At 38.1% G+C, this 13,203-nt stretch overlaps 1 protein-coding gene across 2 annotated transcripts in view; it reads right to left on the bottom strand.

The window, feature by feature from the left end:
- The window catches only part of ASPH (aspartate beta-hydroxylase), a 104,669-nt gene that overhangs the window by 48,689 nt on the left and 42,777 nt on the right, over window positions 1-13,203 (bottom strand). For both annotated transcript variants that reach the window (XM_074146230.1, XM_074146231.1), the window contains one exon: window positions 6,547-6,588. In XM_074146230.1, the coding sequence (XP_074002331.1) occupies window positions 6,547-6,588 (42 nt within the window). The remainder of the gene's footprint in view (window positions 1-6,546; window positions 6,589-13,203) is intronic.

The raw sequence follows: 13,203 nt of genomic DNA, 5'->3' as shown, positions 1-13,203 counted from the left end.
AGCATCCAGTGAGATAATCCCCTTCCCAAGTTCTGGATCATTCCACAAATCCTCCTCCAAAAGGGGAAGCTTTTAGTGCTGTTATGCAGGAATTTGCCCCATTGTGACTTGCTGGAGCGGGTGCAGAGGAGGGCAACGAAGCTGGTGAAGGGCCTGGAGAATAAATCTTATGAAGAGCGATTGAGGGAGCTGGGACTGTTTAGTGTGAGGAAGAGGAGGCTGAGGGGAGACCTCATCACTCTCTTCAACTACTTGAAAGGACACTGTAGAGAGGTTGGTGCTGGTCTCTTCGCACAGGTAACTAATGACAGAACAAGAGGGAATGGCTTCAAGCTCCAACAGGGTAGGTTTAGACTGAACATTAGGAAAGAATTTTTCACAGAAAGAGTGGTCGGGCATTGGAACAGGCTGCCCAGGGAGGTGGTTGAGTCACCATCCCTGGATGTGTCTAAGAGACGTTTAAATGTGGTGTTGGGGGATATGATATAGGGGAGAACTTTGTAGTGTAGGGTAGATGGTTGGACTCAATGATCCCAAGGGTCTCTTCCAACCTGGACGATTCTATGATTCTAAAGACCGTGGCAAAGGAGGCATTAAGTACCTCAGCCTTTTGCTCATCCTTGGTCAGTACGTTTCCACCCACACCAATAAAGGATGGAGAATTTCCTTAGCCCTCCTTTTGTTGTTCATATATTTATAGAAATATTTTTTATTGTCTTTTATGGCAGTAGCCAGATTAAGTTCTAGTTGGGATGTTGCCCTTCTAATTTTCTCCCTGCATAACCTCATGACCTCCTTGTAGTCCACCTGAGGGGCCTGCCCCTTCTTCCAAAGATCACAAACTTTCCTTTTTTCCCCCAAGTTCCAGCCAAAGCTCTCTGTTCAGCCAGGCCAGTCTTCTTTCCCGCCAGCCCACCTTTCAGCACTTAGGGAGACCTGCTCCTGAGCGTTTAAGACTTCCTTCTTGAAGAAATGTCTGGCCTTCCTGGAGTCCTTTGTCCTTCAGGACTGCCTCCCAAGAGACTCTGTCCACCAGAATCCTGAACAGGCCAAGAGCTCTGCTCTGGAAGTCCAAGGTAGCAGTTCTGCTGACCCCCCTCCTTACTCCTCTAAGGATTGGAAACTATCATTTTGTGATCGCTACCCCCAAGACAACCTCCAACCACCACATCACCCACCAGTCCTCTGTTCAGAAACAACAGGTCCAATGGGGTGCCTTTGCTCGTTGGCTCACTCACCAGCTGTGTCAGGAAGTCATCTTCCACACACTCCAGGAACATCCTACACTCTTTCCTCTCAGCTGTTGTGCATTTACAGCCATAGTCTTTCTTTTCTAAACACTCTCCTATCCTTGCTGTGATACAAATTCAGTAATAATGCTCTTGGCAACTTGTGAATGGTGACCTTAAAGAACAATGCTAAGCAGATATCATGCTCCATAGAAGTTTTCCAATAAATTTTATGACCTTTTGTTTTACTAATTCCCCCCGGCCCCTCTCCTATCAAGTTTCAAAGTTTCAGTTATGGGCTGAAAAACATACATATATATCAGCAGGACCAACTACTTTTACCTGGAATTCTAAATTTGCTCAAGTAACTGTCTTCCCTCCTCATACTAGATCCATATCATTACCCAAATTAGTTTTTGAAATTGTTCTGTCTCTCAGTGGATGCTTGAATGAGAATTTGATGATGACTAAAAACCCCTGTCATTGTCCTGTTGTTTGGGAAGCTCATTAGGTGAGGTACTGATAGCGTAAATGATCTACTTGTTTTATGGTCTTCTATAAATGATAACTTACAAGGTATAAAAACAAGTAACTGCATCTAGACAATTTAAAGCCAGTAGCACTACAATAATTAAAAGATCTTTCTAAACTGTACTGGTAGAACAGGCAAAACCTCTATAATCAACTTATCTGGGGAAGTAATCAGACAATAAAAACTGAGGCATTTTAGGGACTAATAAAGCTGTGGAATCTAATGACTATAATAAATCTTTAGCTGCAGTTATTCCAGAACAATTTCCCTTGCAGTAAAAAGTATTCTACAGGGTTTTCTGTCTGAAATTACTGTTGGTTGGTTAGATGTTGATCGTAAGAAACAACTGCAGAATGATAATTTTATTTTTTGGTATGTATTTCCATCATTCACCTCTCCCTTTCATCATAAAGTCTTTTGACTTCATTCAAAGGTTAGATTCAAGCAATCCTTTGACAAGACCAGAAATAAATGTCTTCATTGACTTTCTGTACAAGAATACACACTAATATTCTAATGTCCGATCCACTTAGTTCAGCATGGTGTCATACACCAGTTTTGGACTTTGAGAACTACGCTTCTATGAAGTACAACATCGGTCATTCGGCCCACAGCTCATACTGAGGCAGGCTACAATTAAATATATAAGTAAATCAATAGGTAGTATGTATACCCTTTGAGGCAACAACGCTGGAGGTGAGCTAAACGTGTTTCTAGAGCCGATGGAGCTCTGGTTAATGTTCTCAATGGAGTTCAGGGGACAACTCATCTCATCCTACAGCAAAAACCTACATTTAGGCAGATGAACAGCATTTTAGCCTCCAAAGGTTGCACAGGTTAGATCTCTATGGGTACTATAGTGGAATCCTACATACCCCATTCTAAGGTAAATACCAAGAGTAAACCCAGGTGAATGTTGACCCTGGTACCAGAATGACACTTGCGGGGCCACTTGTGGAATGGCATTGTCCAAAGCCTGGGTTATGTATACCTTTGTCCCTGACCCAACACAACTGAATGCTCCAACCACAAAGCATTCACTTTCACGTTTTATCAGCTTTGAGAAATGAAATTACCGTAATTACATTGATGTTCAGTGTATGAAACAAACATGTTCGAGAAAAAGATTTCTGCATGAAAAACATGCAGAAAAAGATTGTTCCAGTTTTTATATCCATTCTTCACCAACATAAATGAACATTCAATATATGCCAATATAAGTCAAAGTACAAAAACGAAGCTCCTTACTTAAATTTAAATTTTCATAGAATCATAGAATTCTCTAGGTTGGAAGGGACCTTTAAGATCATCTAGTCCAACCATTAATCTAACTCTGATAAAAACAAAAAAACACAGCACTAAACCACATCTCTAAGCACTACGTCAACCCATCTTTTGAATACCTCCAGGGATGGTGCCTCAACCACTTCCCTGGGCAGCCCATTCCAATGCTTGATAACCCTTTCCGTATAAAAATTGTTCCTAATATCCAACCTGAACCTCCCCTGGTGCAACTTGAGGCCGTTTCCTCTTGTCCTATCGCCTATGTCTTGGGAGAAGAGACCGACCCCCACCTCTCTACACCCTCCTTTCAGGTAGTTGTAGAGAGCAAGAAGGTCTCCCCTCAGCCTCCTCTTCTCCAGGCTGAACACTCCCAGCTCCCTCAGCTGCTCCTCACAAGACTTGTTCTCCAGACCCCTCACCAGCTCCGTTGCCCTTCACTGGACCTGTTCCAGAACCTCAGTGTCTTTTTTGTGGCAAGGGGCCCAACGCTGGACACAGCACTCAAGCTGAGGGCCTCACCACTGCCCAGTACACGGGGATGGATGATCATCTCCTGAGACCTACTCACCACGCTCTTCCTGACACAGGCCAGGTTGCTGTTGGCCTTCTTGGCCACCTGGGCACACTGCTGGCTCATGTTCAGCCGACATTCAACCAACACCCCCATTTTCTTAGCCTATGTGATCAAAAACAACTAAAACTACCTCATATGGATAGCTGACTTATGGATGTGGTATATATGGCCCGAATTGTACTACCTGTGAAATATTTTAAAGATTTTTTTTCTCAGATTCATCTGAAACATCCATCCCATTTACATTACTTGTTTAAGTATAAAGTCTGATCATGTTCTTATGGAGAAGACAAAAAAAATCCTTCTCAATTAAATATAACAAAAAAACCTTGCAGTACACTACAAATGAGTATAGTTCCGTCTTTGGTTTTTTAGAGGAGTTTCCGGAGGAGTTTCTGTTAATACAGAAGAACTTTCAGTGAGACTTTTAATACCCTTAAGGAAATATTATTAAAAACTGAAATTTACAGAATTTTTAAGACATTTTACTAACAAAGTACTATGAAGACTGCAGCAGTGAAAAATGTTAGTGTAAGATCCACTCAAAGCTCTAAACGGTTTTTGAACAAAGGCTTTTTGGAGCTTGTATGTCCAAATATCTAAAAACGAATATGGCCTTGCACATGCATCTCTGTGCACTGTCAGAAGCACAAGCAATCCCTAAACCCAAGCCAAACATGAATTTTCAAATTCCCAACTCCTTAGATTTCTGAGGTTTCTATATATACCAGACAGCCACAGTACAGAATTTTTTAAAACACATCTCTAATCAGTTTGTTGCTGCACCTTAATAGATTAATTCAAAATAAACCAATTCAATAGAACTTAAACTACTTTCTATGACTAGGATATCTACAGTTAGACAGTTTTACTGATAGTCAAAACTCAAACAGTTCAAACTATGAAAACTTAAACAGTTCCACAAAATTCAACTTGTATGAAAACCACACAAGCAGCTTAGCTATAAACAGATATCATTAAAAAAAAAAAAAAAAAAAAAGCAGGGTTGTTTTTCCCTGTAGGATGCAAAATTTTATCAACTTAACCTGGAAAACAAAAGCAGCCCTTTTTCCAACTTACAGAAATCCTGTCATCTGCAACAGCAGGACTCAGCAGAAGCATTTATTTAGTTGCTCAGCATTCAAAAAGAAACAAAACCACACAGCACTTAACGGTGCAAAAGGGAAGTGGCTTCACCTTGTCATACTTTGAAGTCATAAAGTTCTCTTACAAGTTGTGATTAATAAAGTTTAATAGTAAATCCGTACATTTTCATTTTCTTACACAAGCCAGCATTTTCAGCTATGAATGCGTTTTACCCACACTGGAATGGTTATTATGTCATTTTATTTTACTTTTTTAACAGTTCAATAAAACTAGCACGTAGTGGTGGTTTTTTTTTCCTACTATCAAGTACGTAAGCCCAGCGCAGTAAGGTATTTCCTGCCATATCTGTCCTTTTATAAATGGAAATGTGGATATAATTGCTTTGCTTTCCAAGCAAACTGGCAAATGGTATATTTACTTTTTAAATTGAATGCTTACTTTTGACATATTTAATACTTAAATAAAATGTTTAAAGTTTGACAGTCCTGGAAATATATTTAAAATACAAATATACAAATCCCAAACCAATAAAACTTATCAAAAGATCGTAAAAGTAGCATTGCTAAGTACTCAAATATAAAATAACAGCCACATAGGAAAATGGAACCAGAGAATGACCAAGGAGCAGTGGGCACCAGCAGTCACTGAATGCCTTTTCCTCCATCTAGAAGTAGTGATGGAGCTACTTATGGCAGGGACCACTCCGTAGGCCATACCTGAGTGGGAAGGATGGAGGTGCCAGCCCCTGAGGTTTGTGTGCGTTGCCAGCTGTAGTGATGTAGACAGATGTCAGACACAAACCCCCAGCCCAAGGAAGGAGGCTGTGAAAGCTTCATGCAGCGACAGAGAATCATAGAATGGTTCGGGTTGGAAGGGACCTTAAAGATCATCAAGTTCCAACCCCCCTGCCATGGGCAGGGACACCTCCACTAGAGCAGGTTGCTCAAAGCCCCATCCAGCCTGGGGGAAGCAACTAAACTGAACACCTCCAGGGAGGGGGCAGCCACAGCTTCTTTGGGCAACCTGTTCCAGTGCCTCACCAGCCTCACAGGAAAGAATTTTTTCTTAAGATCTAATCTAAATCTCCCCTCTTTCAGTTTAAAACCATTACCTCTCGTCCTATTGCTCCACTCCCTGATCAAGAGTCCCTCCCCATCTCTCCTGTAGCCCCCTTTAGGTACTGGAAGGGGCTATAAGGTCTTTCCGCTGCCTTCTCTTCTCCAGGCTGGACAACCCCAACTCTCTCAGCCCATCAGTGGAATGCACGGGGCCAGCACCAACGACAACACAGGAAGAACAGCTTCACAGTGCTCTTAGCAAAACCTCACTTCTTTTCCACCAAACCTGCCTCTGCATGTTCCTACCTAAACTAAGCCAGATGGAAACCCTTCCTGGGTAAACAGGGAGTTGACAAGGACCGATTTTAATGCCAGCTGTCTCCCCAGGCTTAGCACGGCAGGCTATCGGGGCCGGGCAGCCCAGGTCACCTCTCATCCATGGATGGTGGAGGAGCCTGGTGAAGCTATGACCTCCGGAGTCCCACACTAGGTGTGAGACACTAAATATTTTACTCCTGAAACAGACATTTTAAGAGCAGCCTGTGACCAGGTAAGAGGGGAGTATGCTGATGTCAGCTTAGGAAATGACTGTGTGTTTACTGATAAGAGCAGATGCACTCTGGATGTTTATTCAACTCCCGTTTATCTACATAAGGTGTACAGGAGATGAGCTTCACTACGATTTAATCTGATTTAAATCAGTCCTCCCAGACAGCACGCTTCTGAATTTCAAAATAAAAAGAATGTTACTTTCAAACTTACCTTTTTCTGTTTTGTCTTGCTCAATTTCTTTTTCACTTTTCCCTAGAATATTAAAAATATAATTTCAATGAGATAAATTTATGCTAACAGTTTATGATAAGAAAGAGATTCAATAAAATGACAGCTTGTACTCAAAATCCACTTGGGCCAACAGGAATTTTTAGTTTAATTTTGATTTTTAAAATAACCATATATTGCTCTCCGAACCATAGTTACATCAAAGTTCTTCCTCTGCAGCTGTTTCAAATATTACATATTTGAATTGCTTCTGTCATAAAATATTTCATAAGCTTTCCCCTTCAGATACATGGCAGATTTTAATGACACGCACTTACAATGCAAGCTATTTTGCAAGAAAAAAAAAAAAATCATTCACTAATTAGAAACTCTTGGGAACACTATCTTAATAGATATAGTTGGTTAAAATGTAAAATACATTAAAATCATTTGGGAACCTAGGTCTCATTTTTAGAGTGACTTGGGCACTTGGAAGCTTTTGTCTGACTTCAGCTTTTAAAATAATTTAACCCAGGTGTTTTGTAAACATCCGAGTGCACAGGTAAATGTTAAATAAGCACCAGACAGTCTGTAGCAACAACCCAACAAGATACTGTACCAAAATTACGTACGTGTATATTGGGTACAGGTTTGTCCCCTCCTCTTTCTCTCCTCTCTAAACACCTACTCTATAACATTTAAAGCACCTTGCCTCAAAATTCTAACATCACCATTCTATTTCCAACTGCATCCCAATAAGCTTCCAATATTTCCTCCCAATAAACTTAATGAAGAACACTAAAAAGAGAGGTCAGTTGGCTTTTCAGTTAGTTATTTTCCTAACATGCATTCTTTAATTCTGATGTATTCTTACATATAGAAAAAAACATTTTCTTTAATTTCTCAGTCAATTAAAGACATCTTAGCAGAATACTCAATCTTCACAGTCTTTTAAACTGACTGCTCAGAAGCATCATATTGTGAATAAAATACACCAGGTGAAAACTAAAAAAACATTTCTTTTTTTCATGGAGAAATTGAGTTACGTGCACACATAACATCAAACTATTTAAAATTCCAAATTCACTCTTTATTACAAGCTGACAACTGCTACTACTGAACGTGCAGACAGTATGACTCTGATTTTTATATTCATTGCAAGGCAGAATGAGTATTGACTTGGTGATGATATGGTAAATTAAATAAATATGGTCACACTGAAAGTCATTCAGCTCTTCAATTACATCGTAAAATCTAGGTTGTCAATTAAATTGAAAGAAATGTCAAAAAGATCTAGAGTCAGTTCCATACTATGGGATAACTTGGAGAAGGAATATTATTACTATAACAGTATATTAATGAAATTTTTAGGGGTTTGCGCATACCACACAATAAATACAATGGTTATGTCCATCCATGTCAGAGATATTGTATTTTCAACAGAATAATAATGCAGCTCCAGTTGAGACACAGAACAGTTTATATACTAATATTTCTATTATTTTTACCAACTCAAAGCGCACAATTCATTACAGGATAGTAAGCTGTGATAAAGCACACTGTCACCCATTCTCCCTGTATCTTTTCCATTATCAGAAACACTGATATTCTCACCTGACCTCTCCTCTCTAATTCCCTCAAGGTCACTCAGTGACCCTCTTGGGATGGTCTTCCATCCATCTTGGACATCCATGTTATTTCTGTAACTTCTTTCCATCACAGGAAGAAAAAAGTCTGAGCTCGTCACTGTAAAGCCTGCTCCTCTCTCTTGTTTCTTGTCCAGCTTCACATTCCTTTATTACTGAGGCTCATGCGACAATAGAACCTACCGTTCTCTGTACCCATTTGTGTACCAGGATCAATTCTCCAAATTTTCTAGCTGACTTTTTTAAACCTGTATTCTGCCAGATTAGCTGCCACTGATTTCACAAAAGCCTCTCCGATAATCTTTAAAGACTCCAGCCTCTCCTTCTGCTTTTGAAATTCATCACAACTTGGTCTGGTTTGCTCTGAAGATCTTGTTTCTCTCAGCTCTCACCACATGTAATTATGAATTCACTTCAGCATCACAGAATCATAGAAGAGAATCATAGAGTTGTCTAGGTTGGAAGGGACCTTTAAGATCTTCTAGTCCAACCATCAACTTAACTCTGACAAAAACAAAAAACCACAGCACTAAACCACATCTCTAAGCACTACGTCAACCCGTCTTTTGAATACCTCCAGGGATGGTGCCTCAACCACTTCCCTGGGCAGCCCATTCCAATGCTTGATAACCCTTTCCGTATAAAAATTGTTCCTAATATCCAATCTGAACCTCCCCTGGTGCAACTTGAGGCCATTTCCTCTTGTCCTATCACCTGTTCCTTGGGAGAAGAGACCGACCCTCCCCGGCTACACCCTCCTTTCAGGGAGTTGTAGAGAGCGAGAAGGTCTCCCCTCAGTTTCCTTTTCTTCAGGCTGAGCAACCCCAGCTCCCTCAGCCTCTCCTCGTAAGACTTGTTCTCCAGAGTCCATTACATGCAGCACACACCGCTTCATTCCCTCCACACCGATCCCTACCTTACCTCGATGGTGCAAATGGTTTTAATTAGGCTGTTTCTGACAAAAGTTTAAAAATGTGCTGTTCCAAAGACGGGGATATGACAATAAATCTTGACACTATTTTGTCATCAGCTTAAACTGATCGTAGCTCAAAGAAAAATTTCTTAGCTTTTCAAAATAGTCTCAGCCTTTACTTAATTTCCCTGCTTCCAGCAAAACAAACCTAGATAAAGAACTGAGACAAAACTGTTTTAACCAATCTCTACAGACTCGGACTGCTATCACTGTGTAACCTATGCACCAGGTATTCCCTAGAAGGTTTCTACAGTAAAGCATAAATTTATTTTTCATGTTACAATACTTCTAAATATTTGTGAATGCATCTGACAATGACCCATGTCACAACTAAAATGTATTTCAGACACTGTAGATTTTACACGAATCCAAATCAACACTATTTGTTATTTACATGTATGTGTTTTTTGAAACACGTAAAATCACTCAATGATATTCAGTGAAAACATGACATTTTTCAGTGTCTTTCCCATATCCAATCTTATCCTCCTTCCTTACTTCTTAGGAAGAATAGTGTCATGGTATACTTTTTCAATTACTGAGAATGTGAAAAAGTCATTTTAAATTGTACTAAATTTTCAATATTAAAATAAAAATTTAGTATCCTACTAACTTAAATTTTGCTTTCCTTACTGATATTTCTTCCTGTGATTTCTAAAAAAGCAACTGAATCCAAGATTTTGTAGATTCACTGAGATATAGCAAGAAGCAACATACCAATGTGAAAATATAAAGAAAGATGTAATTTTTGATTTTTTTTTTTCCTAAACTACAGTTCTTTATTCAGCATTATCTCATCATAAAAATATGCAAGTGTTTGGAAACAGAAAAATTCAAGGATTATTTTTGTCTTCAAACCAAAAACTGCATAGACAAAACACCCTTGCTAGATTTCTGATTTAAACTATGGACCATAACCTAGAATATTTCTCTATGAAAGGTAGATATCATACTTCCCACACACATTCGCGCTCGTTGAAGAGTAGTATCTCGCCCATTTTAAGTTACAAATAGAAATTATGCATCATGGGCAAAATTCAGGCCAAACTGGTTGCAGAATAGCTAATACTCCAAACGGAGAAACTCAGCCCAGTCACAGAAGAACCAGAACTTAATGTAATGCCCGTTTCCTTCACATAATACCACCCCGAAATAAAAATTATTTCTACTTGCCATATTTCTTCCTCGCTGTAAATTATACTTTCAAATATATTTTAAAACATGTCAAATTACTATTCTGAAAAATAAAAATAATATTACCTAGTGGCTGAGGCAAATATTTATTCCCATAGTTAATATCTACCACGTTTTGGAAAAAATAATGACACTAGAAAGACAAAGATATTCTTCTGTGTTTTATTGCAGCCAAACATTAAAACAGATTAAATATACATTTTTTTTTTAATAGTCCTCTTGACCTTGCTCAGCTTGGCATATTTTTGTAAACATGAAGCACGTAAAATCACATACCCAGTTACAAAATACTTAAAATTTGATCACAGCATAACATACTCTCACAGTTGCATAATTCTACAAATAGGCTGCCACCGTTATATAAAAAGTCCTCCATTCACCGTTCTAAAATTATTCCTAAGCTTCCTCACAAAATATGGCTTTGTAAAAATTATTGCTCTGCAATTCACAATCACAGGTAAGTTTACTAGAGTATCCCATCCCTAACCACATCACAGTCTAAGAGTATTATTGCTTTCCTGAAAAGTCTAAAGGTACCAGAGTTTGGGACATCTTCTGTGTTTGTTGATCAGACGTAACACTCACTTCTGTGGAGTCTTACTGGAATCCCAAACCAAAGGCGGCAAGCATAGATGATGCCCCTTTCACTATAAATGTAAGCAACCAAAACCCTGACTTCAGAATAGTGTTACAAAAATTTAAAACATCCCTGTTAACCAAAAGGCGACCACTGTCAGGGTTACCAAATTGATTTTTTCTTCCTATAAATTTATCCCATATCAAGCTTGGCAATTTCCTAAAATCACAGCAATTATTCCTGAGCCAAAAAGGAACACATGCAAAATGCCAAAGGATAAAATATGTCTTCATAATTGTGGAACAGCAGCACAGAACAGGTAAAAAGTACACCTGTTACATTAAAGTTCTAAATCACTCTAAATTTCAGACGTACCATTTACAAGAGCATTTATGATTACAGGTCATCAATTTTGACACCCTATTTTTTCTTAAGGTTGAATTTCCAGAGTTTTTTTTTTTTTTTTTTTAAATAAAATTTACAAATCAAATATTTATGCAAATTTGACTTTTAAAAGAATTCACTGAATATAAAGCTAACTAAATTCAGCTTTGAGATCGTTATCTTGGTAGGTAAACTAGAAGAATTTTACTGAACTCAACCTGATTCCCACAACTCAGTTTTGTTGCAATCTACACTGACTCCCTGCCAGGCTATTATGTACTTTCTAGACATTTTTGCTTTAAAAATCCAACATACATAAATAAAATGTTTTTATTCACACATAAGGGGTTTCTGAAAAAAGTAATTTAGTCATCTGCCCTTTTACTAGTATGAATTAAAACATATACATTTTGTATCTTGTTAGCCTATTTTAAAAGTCACCTGAAATTCATGTAGTGTAACTGTTGACATAACATCAGTGCAAAGAGATACAAGTCAAACTTCACAGCATAGCGTGCGCCTCATTAGTGTTTTCAATAAAATGCAGTTAGGCTGTATGCTATATCAGCAGTTATAAAACATTTAAAAAGTCATAATATTATCTGTTTCATTTGACCAAACTGCTCTGTACATACTGTATGAATCCACAACAAAAGATATATATTAAAATCTGAAAAAATGTACTTGCTGCTACGTTATAAATAGCATATTAACAATTGCTTGAACAGCACATATGAAATGCAGCTCCAAGTTGCCACTCTGTCACAAACACAGAAGAAAAATAATGAATTCACTCAACTTGACCAAAAAAAAAAAAAAAAAAAAGAGAGGAAAAAAAAGAAAGAAACAGACAGGAATGTAAATTAAACATCCAAGTGTTAAAAAAGCTTACTAAAATGACAGCTGGCTACAACCCATTTACAATATCTTAGTGTTTGTTTCCCAAACCCTGAACTGCTTGGTAATTACATCATAAGATCTATTACAACCATCTGCTCCCCTTTTGTAGCGTATGGTTAGGGCTGGTCCTCCTGATGTAGGGACTTTTCTTTTGAAGCTTTAAGTATCTGAAAAAATAAGGGGAAATCTACATTAAAGGACCAACCAAAACACAACTTACTCTAAAACCACAACAAAAAAAAAATCTTAAATGCTAAAAAATGCAACTTTGTAACAGACTAGTTAATTTGAGAAATCTATCATTTCTAAAAAGCTACCATAATGAATACACACAAAGTTGCCGTATAAAGTGGGAAATGTAAACTTTTAAATATTTATCTAACAGTAATTTTTTTCTCCGCATATGGCACTTCATTTACCTTGTAAAGGAAATCTAGGCCATGTCACAAATACATTGAAACATTTTTTTAATTTTTTTTTTTTTTTTTAAAAAAAAAGGTCAAGGACACGTAGAATTGGAAAAGAGGAGCCAGGGAATGAGGAAGGGTCAAAGTTGTGAAGTGGAAACTTCTCTCTACACGTTAGGGATTTCAGCAGTTGGTAAAATAAATGCAGGGTTCTAAAAATGTCAAGGATACAAGATGAAAGGGGGGAGGGGTAAATAATCCTTAGATATTTTAAATCTGAACACATACAAGAAGGATCAAAACCCAAATACAGAGAATGAAGGTATCCCAAAATAACTGTAATAAGTGTCCCTTAAAATATGTCTCCAAGAAGTACCACTCAATCACAACAACTGCAATGTATGTGCCAGTATAGAACAGGATTAGCCAAAAATCCTAAATCAGTAATATTTCAAACTGGCCTATGATACCGCTCAAGTGCATTAGCTTCCAAAAACACAGACTACAACTATAGTTAAAATAGCTCACTGTGGAAAGTAACATTGGCAACAATTTTCAGAGTAAACTTAGAAAATTAGG

The sequence above is a fragment of the Numenius arquata genome, chromosome 4, assembly GCF_964106895.1.
Source record: "Numenius arquata chromosome 4, bNumArq3.hap1.1, whole genome shotgun sequence".
Taxonomy (NCBI): Eukaryota; Metazoa; Chordata; class Aves; order Charadriiformes; family Scolopacidae; genus Numenius; species Numenius arquata.
Note: the sequence above shows the minus strand (reverse complement) of the source record. Positions and strands in the feature narration are given on the sequence as shown.